This window comes from Eleutherodactylus coqui, chromosome 7 (assembly GCF_035609145.1).
Source record: "Eleutherodactylus coqui strain aEleCoq1 chromosome 7, aEleCoq1.hap1, whole genome shotgun sequence".
In the NCBI taxonomy this organism is placed as follows: domain Eukaryota; kingdom Metazoa; phylum Chordata; class Amphibia; order Anura; family Eleutherodactylidae; genus Eleutherodactylus; species Eleutherodactylus coqui.
The window spans coordinates 224,944,582-224,962,637 of record NC_089843.1 but is presented as its reverse complement, the minus strand read 5'-3'; the positions used below and the strand labels follow the sequence as shown (position 1 = coordinate 224,962,637).

The window sequence follows — 18,056 nt, the reverse complement described above, 5'->3', positions numbered from 1 at the left end:
GCTAAAGCTGATAATGAATTGAGGCTTGTAAGTGAGGCCAAAAGCAATAAAAAAGGATTTGGGGAGATTTGTCAAAAGCAAAGGAAAATTCAAAGATGCTATTGGATGCTTACAAGATGACAATGGTGAATTGGTTAAGAATGATGTTGAGAAGGCCGAATTTTTAAATTCCTATTTTGTATCTGTTGTCTCTGAGAAAGTAGATGTAACATCACCTGATCTTCCCTGTGCTATTGGGGAAATAAAAGAATGCAGGCTATCTGTAAGCAGAGAGATGGTGAGGGAAGACGTAAGAAGTAAATGAATTCAAGTCTCAAATGTCGCATTTCCTTCTATGACAGAATCACCAACTGGGTTGATCAGGGAAATGCGGTGGATATAGTATATCTTGACTTTAGTAAAGCATTTGATAAAGTATCTCATACCATACTTATTGAAGAAAAAAAAAAAAAAAAGACCAAATCTGGGATTGACAAGCCAACTGTTAGGTGGATTCACAACTGGCTAATTGATTGTAATCAAAGAGGGGTCATAAATAGCTGCACATCCAAGTGGAAGAATGTATCAAGTGGGGGCCACAAGGCTCTGTCCTAGGCCCAGTGTTGGTCAATATTTTTATAGAGATTTGGAGGAGGGAATTGATGGAAAACTGATCAAATTTGCTGATGACACAAAGCTAGGAGGGATAGCCAACACTAGGGAAGAGAGAGAGGATTCATAAAGATCTAGAAAAGCTTGCACAGTGGGCGGCGACTAACAGAATGGTATTTAACAAGGAGAAATGCAAAGTCCTACATCTGGGCAAGAAAAATGAAAAAAAGCACATACAGAATGGGAGGAATTGGGCTAAGCAGTAGCACATGTGAAAAAGACTTGGGTATACTAATAGATCATAGACCGAACATGAGTCAACAAGGCAGACACAATTCTGGGATGTATTAAGAGAAGCATAGAGTCTAGATCCCGTGAGGTCATTATCCCCTCTACTCTTCCTTTGTCAGACCTCATCTGGAATACTGGGTCCAGTTCTGGGCACCCCACTTTAAAAAAAGACATAGACAAACTGGAGCAAGTTCAGAGAAGCGTTACCAAGATGGTGAGCGGTCTGCAAATCATGTCCTATGAGGAACGGTTAAAGGATCTGGGAATGTTTAGCTTGCAGAAGAGAAGGCTGAGAGGAGACTTAATAGCTGCCTACAAATATCTGAAGGGCTGTCACAGTGCAGAGGGATCAGCCCTATTCTCATCTGCACAAGGAAAGACTAGAAGCAATGGGAGGAAACTGAAAGGGAGGAGACACAGATTAGATATTAGACAGTGAGGGGAGCAATGAGTGGAACAGGTTGCCACAGGAGGTGGCGAGTTCTCCTTCAATGGAAGTGTTCAAACAAAGGCTGTACAGACATCTGTCTGGGATGATTTAGTAAATCCTGCACTGAGCAAGGGGTTGGACCCGGTGACCCTGTAGGTCCCTTCCAACTCTACCATTCTTGGAGTCTACTTTCCTCTGTAGACATGAGGCTCCAGTACTTTGAGTGTGATCCACTCATGAGTCCATTAGGTTGGACTCAGCTTTTATTGGCCAGATTACATCTAGTGACAGATCCATACCTCGGCAGGTATCTTCTACTTAGGAGCTAAATAACTTTTTGTGCCAAGTTTTTTTTCCGTATATTACCTTGTATAGCTGAGGTTGCGGGTTTAGTGTTCCCTTTTCTGACATTTATTGATTGTAGGTCATCACATGTTAATATTCTGTATTAAGCAACCAGAGCGGATTGGAGGGGTAGTAGACACTACAGGACAGCTTTGTGTTTTGGCTCTTTGCATGCTTATAAGTGTTTAATTTAATAAAATGGATCTTTTGTATATTCCGCCGTTTGTGCAGACTTTCTTCCCTGCATCCATGGTTCTTTCAAGTGTGTGACAATTGATACTTGGCTTATTGGTAGCGCCAGCCATGTGTGTTTTAAGGTGACCCGTGGAGAGGTGTGGTGCTGAAGGAAGCAACCATGTTATTCTAATCCTGGACAACTCCTCCAACTCAGATTGATCAGATAATTCAATTTTTCTCTTTACTAGACCCAGTCTGAAGACAAAGGGCATTAGCAAGGGTCCGATGGCATTACGCCTGCGTTTAGGAGACTCCGGATTGCATTTGGTGTCCAACCTCCATACCTGTAGGGTTTTCTAGCAACTCTGCTATAGACAAACATTACTGGGGAGGTAGGGACTCAAGGCAGTGTGGCCAAAAAAACAGCCATGTCAAAATGCTTGGAAGATACAAGTCAAATTCATGTTTTGTTTTTTTTTTGATTTTGGCAAGCCAGGTAAAAAACATGTATGAAGGAATCCGCGAACATCTTCTCTTCTGTTGGACGAGACAAAACACAAGCACCCCAGAACAGTAAGAGACGGTACTTCACATTAGTGCAGAAATACTTTATTAAGCATAGTTCTCTCACAGCCTTACATGGAAAGTCTATCTGGCAGTGAAAGTGATGCAAACAGTACAAATTTAAATTGAAAAATACAAGAACCTGAGATGGTTTGTATACTACAGACCAGGAATTATTGCATTAATAGACCCTACAGGTAAACAATGTCTGGAATGCCAGGATATAAAAATAAAGTCTCAAGACACAGAAATGTACAACTTCTTAAAAACGGTGCCTTCAGTTCTCACAGCTTGAAGAGTTAGGCTATCAAAATAGATTAAAAAAATAAATCACAAAGTGAACTATTCAACATAAAAAGGCAAGAGTCTCTCCTTCAAGCCACCCGCGGGTGCAAGGGGCAAATCTCAGCAGTTCACTTCCACAGGCAACATGGGAGGTGGAGCGCCCCACCTCAGTGGCACATCCGAGAGGTCATTTCCTTCTGTGGAAGAAACAACAGTTTAACACTGAATGGTACAACTACAAGAGGAAAAACAGTCGGCCAAGCCTATGGGGGTAAAGGACCCGACACGCTGATTCTGGGGATACGAGCTTTATTGCCATGCCGCTTCATCCCCCCGCTGTCGGCACTCAAATTCACTGCTGCAATGTATTCTGCAGACTGTATAAGCCGCTCCATGTAAGGAGGTTTGACAGCCGACATGACGGAACGGCAGTATATTCGCTACTTTGAGCTACTGTGGTTAGATCAAGGGAGGTGGGCTCTTGATCACCCCATCAGCACCCCTGCAACATGATAGTGGGGTGCCGATAGATGGCCATGGCAGCCAAAGAGCCTAACAATAGCTCCCAGAGTCTTGCCACATACAGGCACAATACACTGCAACAGAGAAGCATTTCATTTTATTATAGAAGTACTCAAAGGATTGCTTGTTTAAGTCCCCTATTGGGACATGAAATGACAGACAAACATTTTACTTCTGTGACTTTGCAGAACAAGCAGTGGTGTGCTTAGACGAGGCACAGCACTACTGCTGGCAATTCTATGACCTGTATCCTGCATTGTCACCATTTTTCCCCTCTGCAGGCTTGGTCAGGTTTCCCTGAGCTAGCTGCTATGAAGTCTCCCATACACAACACAGACAGATTTGATCCCACTCCACTATCTCCCTGTAGTAGAACCTCAAAAGCAGCAGCATTGAGGGCATTACACAGCAGTCCTGAGCAGTGTAGCCGTCAATCCAGCATTGGAGTGAGAAAACAATTACTAGACAAGCTTGGGCAGAGAAGTGGCAAATGAGGGGGTAGCACTGATACATGTAAGGTTCTGCACGCAGGCAGGAAATACATGTCACCAATACACACTAAATGGGAAACCACTGGGGAACACTGACATAGAGAAGGACTTGGGGGTTTTAGAACTATTCACTTAACTGGAGCAACCAGTGTCAGGCAGCTGCTGCCAAGGCAAATAGGATCATAGGGGCATCAGAAGAGGTCTAGGGTCACATGACGAGAACATTGTTCTTTCTCTTTACAAATCACTGGACAGACCACACATGGGATATTGTAGGAAGTTTTTGGCACCGGTACTCAAGAACATATCAGAGCTTGAGCAGGTAAGAAGGCGGCAGCTAAAGTAATAAAGGGAATCGGTGGCCTACAATACCCAGAGAGGTAATCAAAATTAAGGTTTTGTTTAGGAAAAAACGACAACTGAGGGGTGACCTAATAACTATGTATAGATATATCAGGGGTCAGTACAGAGATCTCTCCCATCATCTATTATACCCAGGACTGTAACAAGGGGGCGCTCTAATAACTATGTATAGATCTCTCAGGGGTCAGTACAGAGATCTCTCCCATCATCTATTATACCCAGGACTGTAACAAGGGGGCACTCTAATAACTATGTATACATATATATCAGGGGTCAATGCAGAGATCTCTCCCATCATCTATTATACCCAGGACTGTAACAAGGGGCGCTCTAATAACTATGTATAGATATATCAGGGGTCAGTACAGAGATCTCTCGCATCATCTATTATACCCATTACTGTAACAAGGGGGCGCTCTAATAACTATGTATAGATATATTAGGGGTCAGTACAGAGATCTCTCCCATCATCTATTATACCCAGGACTGTAACAAGGGGGCGCTCTAATAACTATGTATAATATATGAGGGGTCAGTACAGAGATCTCTCCCATCATCCATTATACCCAGGACTGTGACTGTAACAAGGGGGCGCTCTCTCCATCTAAAAGGAAGTTTCTACACAGACACAGAAGTGGGTTCTTTACAGTAAGAGCAGTGAGACTGTGGGACTCTCTCCTGAGGAGGCGGTGATGGTGAAATTGATAAGAGAATAAGAGGTTCTGGACGTCTTTCTTGAGGGATACATTACATGCTATATCCCTGACTACTTCAGGAGGGTCGCTGATGTGGGGATTTTTCCCAATTGTCAGATTTGGAGGCTGGAAGGATTTTTTTCTCCCCTCTAACTGTTTTGTACCTCATTTGTGTTTTTGCTTTCCTGGAGCAACACAGAATATTAAACTGAACGGGATGGGCATTTTCAGCCTTACAGACTGTTACTATGGTCAGCAGTGGGTTCCCCCAAATGGTACCAAATACAAAAGGCTTTAAAGATAAGTCTTTAAACAATTCAGTCAATGGAAGAAAAAGGTTACAGATCTCTGGATACAGAAAGCCAGAACTAATCGCTTTGTAAAGCAATTCGTGTAAACATAGAAAAACTGAAAAGGAAGGTTTGGCATCATACCCTCATGAAGAATAAGGCTGGGTGATGTCCACCAGACAGCGAAGGCTGAAGCAGTATCCCCCCCAGACCACAAGTAAACAGTGGCCTGACCGTTCCCGTCACATTAATGTATCACCCCCAGACCACAAGTAAACAGTGGCCCGACCGTTCCCGTCACATTAATGTATCACCCCCAGACCACAAGTAGTGGCCCGACCGTTCCCGTCACATTAATGTATCCCCCCAGACCACAAGTAGTGGCCCGACCGTTCCCGTCACATTAAAGTATCACCCATCTCTGCTAATTACACTGATCAGCTTTTATTCTGTTCCTCTATAACTAAGAGGTTGCCCTGCCTGAGCCACAGATACGCGATGCTTGAGGCCTCCCTCACACGTGCGTTGTGGAAAGCGCCACAATTTAAGTCGCAGCGCTTTGCCGTGGTTTCCCTTTCACATTCCTCATCGTTGTACGACAGACACCGCTCGAAAATTGTGCACTAAAAAGCGCCACGTTCAAGCGGCTGAAAGGCTCCATTGAAAACAATGGGAGCCTCCGACAGCGTTGTATGTGAGGGAAGTCTTACAGCACAAGTCATGTGACATTCACATAACGAACAGGAACTGATCGACTTCTACAGGAGCTTGTTCTCAGTATGATCTGCGCAGGGAGGGGAAGAGGATAGCTGTGGCTATTTATTATGAGTGGTGGATTCTGTCAAACTACTAAACGGCCACTTGTCCGTATGTATGTATGTATGTATGTATGTATGTATGTATGTATGTATGTGTGTGTGTGTGTGTTTCTCATGCTCCGCCCCTGGTAACGTCATTGCAGGTCCTACAGTATATATAAAAACACAGAGCCTGACAGAAAAACACAGTTAGGGCTCTTGGAAGGGGAGGACAAAAAAAAACAAAAAACAACATGCTGAGAATACAACTAAGCCATTACTATGCAAGACTCCTGACTGGAGACACTAACCTACCATCACCACAGAGATCCTGTTGTGGGAGGAGCCATTCTATCATTTGATAGAAAGTACTGTATCCTGCATAAGCCAACAAACTACCAGGACCTGTGATGACGTCACAGTCATGTGATCACCTGTGCGGGTGGAGTCAGGAATCACATGACCGGGGCTCAACACTGTATCTAAGAGCTGTGTGTCATGTGTGGGAATCGGGATGGATGTAGTAGAGCTGTGTCTGTAATGTTCGAATGTGTATATTCAGTATGGATGTATGTACTGTAGCGGAGCTGCGTCTGGGACGCACATGACGTGCAGCACAGCTGCGACTGTTTGTCACATGCCCACGTAGCCGAGCCGTGTGGCACGTTGCGCCACCAGAAACACTGGTGCTATAATTTCTAGTATTAGCCATATGGAGGAGTTACTTCTTATTGTAATCCTCCCCTTCAAAGAAAATGAGGACTGCTGAAAAGTTTTTTCCTCTACAGAACAACTATTTTTCTTAATGGTTCGTGTGAAACCTGCAAGATTTTTTTGTAAACTGATCAGGACATTGAAAATAAAATAAAAAACTAAATAACTGTTCAACACTGAAACCTAATTTTGTTTTTATGACACAGGCCCTGACGGCATTGCTCCCTCCATCATGTCCAGCTGCTCAGCTTGCAGTGTCCAATAAGGCTGCTAACGCTTGTGTAACGGCTGGTATACACCTGAAGGTTCAGCCCTGCAGAGGTCAGGGAACCACTATTAGGAACCCAGCTGCCCCCCCCCCTCCCCCGACGTGAAAGACTCTCCAGTTATAACCCACACCTTCATTTCTTCCCTTAAATTAGGAAAATTGGCTTCTGCCTGATCAGTTTTTTTTTTTGCTTCCTCTGGATCAACACTGCGGGGTGATGGGCTGAACTGGATGGACATGTGCCCGTTTTCAGCCTTACACACTGCCACTTTACCACCTGATTTTGGCTTCAAAGGCTGCATGAAAAGCCTGAACTGACCCTGTGGAAGCCCCTTCAGGCCCAGCGCTCCAGAACACAGAGATTACCTGGGAGCCATCGGCTTCTCAACTCAAACATTGAAACTATATTTAGATGTCAAATTTAAGCTAAAAGTTGACTATGTGCTACGCTGTAAGACCTCCTTCCCACGAACGGATTTACGCCGCGTAATTCGCGGCAAAAATCCGCTGCGTTGCCCGCTGCTATTAGGTTCTATTGAACCTAATAGCACAATGCTCACGATGCGGAATTCCGCACCGTGAAATCTCCCGTCCTCACCCGCAGCATGCTCTATTTGCCGCGGGTGTACGCGCTGACGGCTTCCATTGCAGTCAATGGAAGCCGTCCGTTCACGCTATCTCCCGCTGTAACACAGCGGAAGATAGCGTGAAAACGCTTTCCCGCCTACCGCCACCGCGTCATATGACGCGGCTGACGCATCACGTGACACGGTGGGCGTGTCACATGACGCGCCGGCGGTGGGCGGGGAAGCGTCTTCACGCTATCTTCCGCTGGTAAGTATGGGGTCTCTGGGGGGCGCCGTGACGGGCTTCGCCGCGGAATATTCCGTGGTGGAGCCCGTCACGCTCGTGTGAAGCCGGCCTAAGTTACATATGTACGGCTCGAGTACCGCCGGCCTAGTATACACAGCTCTTCCTACCTCTCTCTCGTGGCGGCCCGGTGTACTTTATATTACAGGGCCCCTAGTAGAGACGTCCAGGACGCCGCCTGGACAGCGTGGTAATGACACATGGCACGCCACCCTTGCCAGGGGCAGACATACCTTCTGGCCAGTAACTATAGCAGGCTATGAAAAGTGCAGATGGGAATATCCCTCTTAAGCCGATGAATGGCTGAGCTGGCAAGTTATGTAGTATTCGGAGGAGCAGCTGACCTGTACACATGCCGGCTTGTCCCGAGTCCCCATCATTAATCGCCGTGTGTGGTAATAGCTGCTATGATGTATTCCCGATGCACATACAACACTGGTTTGAGGAAAGTTAAATGCCCTAGGGCAGATGCCTAAACAATTGGCCTCATACTGCCATTTGTGATAAAGTCCCTGTGTTTATTCTGGTTTAGACCCTTGCCTGACTTGGGCCATCTTGAGTTGTGTGTGCCCTGACCTCAGCACTGTATTCTGGACTGAGTTATTGCCCGCTGTCTGCCCTTATCTTCAGCTTGGACTTCCATTACTGCACCTATGCCACCAGTCCTGACTACAGCCAATTTCTACCCTACGCTCATGTTCAGACCTTTGCGTACTGCGCCTCGGCCCAGTGCAGTGTCAGCAGCCACATTACCGGGACTACCTGTATGTGCAACGGCAGCAAAAGAGGTTATCCCAATTGGAGGGGGTCAGGCTTGAGAAAACACAAGGGGTCTATGGTCCAGCCTCCACAGATAGCCTAGAATCAAACTGGCGTGTGGCGCCTGCCTCACATGTTCTCTGTGAAGCATGATGACGACTTGGGAGCTGAAATGCACTGCGTGTTTTTACTTGTATAGGGTGCTTCAAAGAACAACCCAGTAATTTTGAAATATTTACGTCACGAGAGCGAATACTGATGCCGACCTTGGTTCTTGGAGACCTCAGAATCATCATGGAAGATGCTGAAAGTGGCTACTGCTATCTTCTAAGCACTTACGATCAAGCAACAAGGACAGTCAACTGTCATGTTTTTATAAATGAGCCCCACCCGCTCCAGAAATGCCAACCGCAGGCACTACAACCTGACAAGCAATACACCCGTGTCGGGAAACAGGACGTGTGTCATGGATCAACACCAGACTCTAAAACACAAGTAGAGTTCTACACAAATTACAAGCCTAAATAAGGGCTGAGCTTCAAGTGAAACATCCTTTATTCTTATAAGCCACCTATATTAGTACAACCCCAATTCCAAAAAAGTAGGGACTATGTAAGAAAATCAAAATGCAATTATTTGGAAATCTCATTTAACCATATTTTATTCAGAGTAGAACATAAAACACATGAGAGGGGAGGGGAGTCATTGATAAAAAATAAAAATGAACCTTCGAAATGGATAGAAGCAACACATCTCACAAATGTTGGGACAGGGCTAGCTGAAGGCTGGAAAGGAAGTAGGACTAATGAAAAACAGCTGAAGGGTCAGTTTGCTACTAAGTCACATGACTGTATAAAAAGGAGCATGTTAGAGAGGCCGGGTCTCTCAGAAGTAAAGATGGCCGACCAGCTCTCACCAATCTGTGAAAAACTGTCTAAAAATTGTGGAATAAATTTCAGAAAAATGTTCTATATAAAATTGTAAAGACTTTGAATATCCACCATCTACAGTACATAATATCAAAAGATTCTGAGAATCTGGAGAAAACCATTTCCACAAGGAACAAGGCCGACTGTCAATATTGGACGCTTGAGATCTACGGGCCCTCAGGCGGCACTGCATAAAAAAATAGGCAAGATTCTATGAACCACAGACGCAGTGTCCTGCGGACTCAAGAGGAGAGCAACCATTCAGAATGTTATCAGCACACAGTTCTGCATCTCTGATGCTATGTGCCTACGGCACGGGCTGCTTACACATCCTGAAAGGCTATCAATGCTGAGCCGTATGTGGAAGTTGTCGAACACAAGCTCCAGCCACACAATGTCCCTTTCAGGGAAAACCTTGTATATTCCAGCAAGACAATGCTAAACCACATACTGCATCCATCACAACATCATGGCTTCACAGGAGAGGAGTCCGGGGTGAGCCGGCCGCCTGCAGTCCAGACCTTCCACCACATACTGCATCCATCACCACAGCTTCACAGGAGAAGAGTCAGAGTGAACTACCTGCAGTCCAGACCTTCCACCACATACTGCATCCATCACCACCGCATGGCTTCACAGGAGAAGAGTCAGAGTGAACCGGCCGCCTGCAGTCCAGACCTTCCACCATATACTACATCCATCACAACAGCATGGCTTCACAGGAGAAGAGTCAGAGTGAACTACCTGCAGTGCAGACTTTCCACCACATACTGCATCCATCACAACAGCTTCACAGGAGAAGAGTCTGGGGTAAACCGGCCACCTGCAGTCCAGACCTTCCACCATATACTACATCCATCACAACAGCATGGCTTCACAGAAGAGTCCAAGGTGAACCAGCCACCTGCAGTCCAGACCTTCCACCATAACCTACATCCATCACAACAGCTTCACAGGAGAAGAGTCCGCGGTGAAGCATCCGCCTGCAGTCCAGACCTTCCACCATATACTGCATCCATCACAGCAGCTTCACAGGAGAAGAGTCCGGGGTGAACCGTCCACCTGCAGTCCAGACCTTCCACCATATACTACATCCATCACAACAGCATGGCTTCACAGGAGAAGAGTCCGGGGTGAACCGGCCACCTGCAGTCCAGACCTTCCACCATATACTTCATCCATCACAGCAGCTTCACAGGAGAAGAGTCCGGGGTGAACCGCCTGCCTGCAGTCCAGACCTTCCACCATATACTGCATCCATCACAGCAGCTTCACAGGAGAAGAGTCCGGGGTGAACCGCCTGCCTGCAGTCCAGACCTTCCACCATATACTGCATTCATCACAACAGCATGGCTTCACAGGAGAAGAATCCGGGGTGAAGTGACTGCCTGCAGTATGGACCTTCCACCACATACTACATCCATCACAACAGCTTCACAGGAGAAGAGTCCGGGGTGAACCGGCCGCCTGCAGTCCAGACCTTCCACCATATACTACATCCATCACAACAGCATGGCTTCACAGGAGAAGAGTCCGGGGTGAACCGGCCGCCTGCAGTCTGGACCTTCCATCACATACTACATCCATCACAACAGCATGGCTTCACAGGAGAAGAGTCCGGGGTGAAGCGACTGCCTGCAGTCCAGACCTTCCACCATATACTGCACCCATCACAACAGCATGGCTTCACAGGAGAAGAGTCCGGGGTGAACCGGCCGCCTGCAGTCCAGACCTTCCACCATATACTGCATCCATCACAACAGCATGGCTTCACAGGAGAAGAGTCCGGGGTGAACCGGCCGCCTGCAGTCCAGACCTTCCACTAACAGGAAACATTTGTCACATTTATGAAATGAAAACTCCATCAAGATGGATCAGAACTGGCGAGCAGCTAGAATCCTACGTCAGACAAGAGTGGGACAACATCCCCCTCCCAACAATGGGCCTCCTCACTTCATGTTCACAGACTGTCATATGAGGGGATGCTACAGGACGGTCGATACGCCCTGCCATTCATTTCTAAAGGAGTTCATTTTTTTTAATGAAATGAAGAAATGTCTCCTTCTGATGTGTTCTATTGTGAATAAGAAATAAGACGATTCCCAAATCATTGCAGTCCTTTACATTTTACACAGCGCCCAAACGTTTTCGAATTGGGGTTGTATTTCTACAGTGGCAATCCTTTGCTATTCCAAATACATTGGGCGACACCATATTTGATGTCCTGTTTGAACTGAAATCCCACGTACCCGCCCCACATTCACACGGCCAAGTGCCAGCGTTACATAAACTGCAGAGGTCAGCTGACTGACCTACAAGCACGCCATACCCACTAAAGAACAGAGGGCCGGCACTTCAAACCACTTGTTACTTCTCTATCCAAGGGTCCATGTACAGCGGCAGCTCTCTGGCACAAATGGTTGATGCTGACCCTTTAAGATCCTCCCCTGGACCCAAGCGGTTTTAACCCATGAAGCGCTGGCCCTCCTTTCCTTCATGTGGTGTTCCTGGGCCCATAGGGGGTCCGGTATTCGAGGCGGCCACAGAGGGTTTCTTGGGACTCATGGTGATAATGTACAGTCTGTGCCTGTATACTTACCAGCGGCTCCAGCTCCTTGGTGTCTATCAGATTAAACTCGGTTACAAAGTAGTAGAAATGTTTGTAGCAGGTATTTACGTGAGCCTCTGCGCCCATTTGTATTATTCTGTCAAAGTGATGAATGTAAACATGAACAAACACTCGAAAAAGCCGGGATAATATTTTTTTCACAACTTGGAAAAAATTCTTTGGGAAAGGGGTACCTTAAAAGAAAACAGAAGAAAAGAACAAAAATTACATGCAAAAACCTTTCAAATACCACAGATTGTGCACTCCACCCCAAACCTTCTCTAATCCTGCTAGAACGGCGGAGTGGGGCAGGGGTCACACGGTCACCGGCCATGCACCTAGTGGAGAAGGTGGAGTACTGCACTATTCTAGGTCCCATTAACACGGGACGACCGTAATGTAAACATCTGCACAGGCGCTAACTACGTCACCGCTGAGGTGGTTACCGCCCGTCCCTTTAGACAGATCTCACCGCTGGATCGCAGGCTTCGATGTGTCACGGGGAGCGATTACACGCAGCGAGAAGCCCACGATCCTGCTGACTGAAATTCTGCAATAATGAGCAGCTAACAAATCGTAAACGATTTTTTTGCATTTACACGGGACGATCATCGCTCAACTTCATTTGTCAACTAATTTTGTGTGATAATGGTCCCATATAAATGGCCGCTTAGCTCTTTAAACTCTGAATGAACAAAGAGCTGAACTCAACAATCTCCACTCCTCCCAGCGAGGGGCATGTGACCTGCGCGGCGAGGGCCATGTGACCTGCGCGGCGAGGGCCATGTGACCTGCGCGCCACTCCTCCCAGCGAGGGGCATGTGACCTGCGCGGCGAGGGCCATGTGACCTGCGCGGCGAGGGCCATGTGACCTGCGCGCCACTCCTCCCAGCGAGGGGCATGTGACCTGCGCAGCGAGGGCCATGTGACCCGAGCGCCCCTCCTCCCAGCGAGGGGCATGTGACCCGAGCGCCCCTCCTCCCAGCGAGGGGCATGTGACCCGAGCGCCCCTCCTCCCAGCGAGGGGCATGTGACCCGAGCGCCCCTCCATGTCCGTCCCAGAGGGGGACCCAGCAGTCAATATATCACCTCCTATGGGGGCTAATGCTGCTTCTGGGCCAACCGCTTTATGGTCACTAACTTATATTGTAGAACACATGGATGCCCCTCTTGTGGCAGGGGGCGTATGGCGGGGATGCCCCTCTTGTGGCAGGGGGTGTATGACGGGGATGCCACAAGCGGCAGGTATCTGGCTGCAGCTAATGGATTGTGGCTATTATTGGGTGGCCGCTGTCCATTCTGACGGTGGCATGACAGTGGGACAGCACTTCTGAACGACCCTTCGCAACCAGCCGGCTACAGCTATAACACACTGCGTCACGGGGGAGACGTCATGCACCCGCGCCCAGATAATAGGGGTCCTATTCTAACGGAGCCCAGCAGAATTTCTTGGGACTCAACTGAGAACGGATCCTTCAATGTTCCATTAAGTGAAGGGAAACTAAAATCATCAAGTTTGTTACAAATCGTAAAATACCGAATACTTGACTCCAGAGAACTGAAGGCGAGTAACAATGTCTGCGCCCGTCCAGCTGCTCAAACTTACCAACATTGGTGGGGAAGACATCCTCGTTGTTTATCTGAACTTCTATCCAATCCATTAACAGATTCATGTACTTCGGGGCAGACAGTGCGGTGGGTTTGCGGTACCTATTTTCGTCTTGCCAGCGGTACTCGTACTTGGGCCCTCCGGACATGACGGGACAGGACTGCTCAGTACAGCTGTCGCTGATGGTACCGTAGATCAGGTTGATGCGGTTGAAGAAGTCCACCACGTGGACGGCCACCCAGTCGTTCTGGTCCTCCTGGTGCGGCAGCTGGACGGCCAGCTTGAGGTCAAGGCCCGCATTGAGGGACGCCTGAGCCTTCTTATGCAGCTCGAAGCGCTGAGTGCCCGGCTCAAACTTCCTCTTGGGCCGAAATGTTCTGTCCTTGTTAAACACTTGCTTGAGGGGGTTGGACATGGTGGGATCCGTATAAACCGGAAACAAACTACACCGCGATTCTGGGGAGAGAAGACAAGAATGAGGTCAGCACTCGCCAACGGCGGCCTTCACGTCTGCGGTGGGCCTTCACGTCTGCGGTGGGCCTTCACGTCTGCGGTGGGCCTTCACGTCTGCGGTGGGCTTCGTCCGCCTCGTCCGGGCATCCAGATTCAAATAAAGCCGTTTGTCACAATATTTGTTCAGTTTAAAAAATGAAGCTAAACGGAAAAGAAGCGAATGAAGAGCTTTCCGTTTTTTTGTTTTACTCTGAACTCAGTGGGGGGGGGGGGGGCAGTCTCGATTCAACAGGCCCTTGGTTTCACTCCAAGAGGTAGCTGATCACTAGCGGTTAAACCATAGGGTGCTGCACCTCACCCTCCCCCGGCCCGCCGTCTCTGCATGGTTCCTCGTGACGTCCGCACGCAGCGGCTTGGTTATTTACAGAGGTCTGCGGCCACGCACCTCCCAATGAGACGAAGGCGCGCACAACCCTCCGAGGCGAGTACAGGCAGCGGGGCGAGAGCGCTCCTGATTACACTGCGGCTTCCTCCAGTGGACACACGTGACGTCAGTGTGCGTTTTACCTATCTGGGCCCGAACCCCACGACTCCTCTGCACCCGGCAGCTACCCACAATGCCCTTCTCACTAAGGACTTACTCACAAGTCAGTATTTTTTTAAGCCAAGAGCGAGTCAAACTCACAGAAGCGATACGAGATCCCCACACTCCACCCCCCACCACACACACTCCACCGCCCCCCCCCCACACACACACACACTCCACCGCCCCCCCACACACACACTCCACCGCCCCCCCCCCCACACACACTCCACCGCCCCCCCCCCACACTCCACCTCCCCCCCCACACACACACTCCACCGCCCCCCCCCCACACACACACTCCACCGCCCCCCCCCCCCACACACCCCACCGCCCCCCCCACACACTCCACCGCCCCCCCCACACACACCCCACCGCCCCCCCACACACTCCACCGCCCCCCCCCCACACACACCCCCCCGCCCCCCCCACACACTCCACCGCCCCCCCCCACACACACACCCCCCCCGCCCCCCCCCCCCACACACCCCCCCCCCCCCGCCCCCCCCCCCCCCACACACACACCCCACCGCCCCCCCCCCCCCCCCCCACACACACTCCACCGCCCCCCCCCCCCACACACACTCCACCGCCCCCCCCCCCCCACACACACACACTCCACCGCCCCCCCCCCCCACACACACACTCCACCGCCCCCCCCCCCCCCCACACACTCCACCGCCCCCCCCCCCCACACACACACACTCCACCGCCCCCCCCCCCCCCCACACACACTCCACCGCCCCCCCCCCCCCCACACACACACACTCCACCGCCCCCCCCCCCACACACACACACTCCACCGCCCCCCCCCCCCCCACACACACACTCCACCGCGCCCCCCCCCCCCCCCACACACACACACTCCACCGCCCCCCCCCCCACACACTCCACCGCCCCCCCCCCCCCCACACACACACTCCACCGCCCCCCCCCCCCACACACACTCCACCGCCCCCCCCCCACACACACACTCCACCGCCCCCCCCCCCCCCCACACACACTCCACCGCCCCCCCCCCACACACACACTCCACCGCCCCCCCCCCACACACACACTCCACCGCCCCCCCCCCACACACACACTCCACCGCCCCCCCCCCCCCCCCACACACTCCACCGCCCCCCCCCCCCACACACACTCCACCGCCCCCCCCCCCACACACACACACTCCACCGCCCCCCCCCCCCCACACACACTCCACCGCCCCCCCCCCCACACACACACTCCACCGCCCCCCCCCCACACACACACTCCACCGCCCCCCCCCCCACACACACACTCCACCGCCCCCCCCCCCACACACACTCCACCGCCCCGCCCCCCCACACACACTCCACCGCCCCCCCCCCCCCACACACACTCCACCGCCCCCCCCCCCACACACACTCCACCGCCCCCCCCCCACACACACACTCCACCGCCCCCCCCCCCCCACACACACACACTCCACCGCCCCCCCCCCCCCCCCCCCCCACACACACACTCCACCGCCCCCCCCCCCCCCACACACACACTCCACCGCCCCCCCCCCCCCCCACACACACACACTCCACCGCCCCCCCCCCACACACTCCACCGCCCCCCCCCCCCCCACACACACACTCCACCGCCCCCCCCCCCCCCACACACACACACACTCCACCGCCCCCCCCCCACACACACACTCCACCGCCCCCCCCCCCCCACACACTCCACCGCCCCCCCCCCCCCCCACACACACTCCACCGCCCCCCCCCCCCACACACACTCCAGCGCCCCCCCCCCCCACACACACACTCCACCGCCCCCCCCCCCCACACACTCCACCGCCCCCCCCCCCCCCCCCCCACACACTCCACCGCCCCCCCCCCCCCACACACACTCCAGCGCCCCCCCCCCACACACACACACTCCACCGCCCCCCCCCCCCACACACACTCCACCGCCCCCCCCCCCCACACACACACTCCACCGCCCCCCCCCCCACACACACTCCACCGCCCCCCCCCCCCACACACACACTCCACCGCCCCCCCCCCCCCACACACACACTCCACCGCCCCCCCCCCACACACACACTCCACCGCCCCCCCCCCCCACACACACTCCACCGCCCCGCCCCCCCACACACACTCCACCGCCCCCCCCCCCCACACACACTCCACCGCCCCTCCCCCACACACACTCCACCGCCCCCCCCCACACACACTCCACCGCCCCCTCCCCCCCACACACACTCCACCGCCCCTCCCCCCACACACACTCCACCGCCCCTCCCCCACACACACCACCTCCACCCCGCCCCTCCCCCCACACACACTCCACTGCCCCTCCCCCCACACACACTCCACCGCCCCCTCCCCCCCACACACACTCCACCGCCCCTCCCCCCACACACACTCCACCGCCCCTCCCCCCACACACACACTCCACCGCCCCCCCCCCCCCACACACTCCACCGCCCCCCCCCCCACACACTCCACCGCCCCCCCCCCCCACACACACTCCACCGCCCCCCCCCCCCCACACACACTCCACCGCCCCCCCCCCCCCCACACACACACTCCACCGCCCCCCCCCCCCACACACACTCCACCGCCCCCCCCACCCCCACACACACTCCACCGCCCCCCCCCCCCCACCACACACTCCACCGCCCCCCCCCCCACACACACACTCCACCGCCCCCCCCCCCACACACACACTCCACCGCCCCCCCCCCCCACACACACACACTCCACCGCCCCCCCCCCCACACACACACTCCACCGCCCCCCCCCACACACACACACACTCCACCGCCCCCCCCCCACACACACTCCCACCGCCCCCCCCCCCCCACACACACTCCACCCCCCCCCCCCACACACTCCACCGCCCCCCCCCACACACACACTCCACCGCCCCCCCCCCCACACACACACTCCACCGCCCCCCCCCCCACACCACTCACCGCCCCCCCCCCCCCCCACACACACACTCCACCGCCCCCCCCCCACACACACACTCCACCGCCCCCCCCCCCACACACACTCCACCGCCCCCCCCCCCCACACACACTCCACCGCCCCCCCCCCCCACACACTCCACCGCCCCCCCCCCCCACACACACACACACTCCACCGCCCCCCCCCCCCACACACACACACACACACACTCCACCGCCCCCCCCCCACACACACACTCCACCGCCCCCCCCACACACACACACTCCACCGCCCCCCCCCACACACACACTCCACCGCCCCCCCCACACACACACACTCCACCCGCCCCCCCCACACACACACTCCACCGCCCCCCCCACACACACACACTCCACCGCCCCCCCCACACACACACACTCCACCGCCCCCCCCCCCCACACACACTCCACCGCCCCCCCCCCCCACACACACACTCCACCGCCCCCCCCCCCACACACACACTCCACCGCCCCA

The 18,056-nt window shown here is 53.1% G+C and overlaps 1 protein-coding gene across 1 annotated transcript in view; it reads right to left on the bottom strand.

Moving 5' to 3' along the window:
• Positions 1-2,427: 2,427 nt before the first annotated feature.
• The window catches only part of LOC136573221 (MOB kinase activator 3A), a 26,081-nt gene continuing 10,452 nt past the window's right edge, over positions 2,428-18,056 (bottom strand). Inside the window, exons 2-4 of the mRNA XM_066574506.1 lie at positions 13,596-14,054; positions 11,981-12,183; positions 2,428-2,880 (exon numbers count right to left, since the gene is read on the bottom strand). Coding sequence (XP_066430603.1) covers positions 2,851-2,880; positions 11,981-12,183; positions 13,596-14,013 — 651 coding nt within the window. The 5' untranslated portion in view covers positions 14,014-14,054 and the 3' untranslated portion in view covers positions 2,428-2,850. The remainder of the gene's footprint in view (positions 2,881-11,980; positions 12,184-13,595; positions 14,055-18,056) is intronic.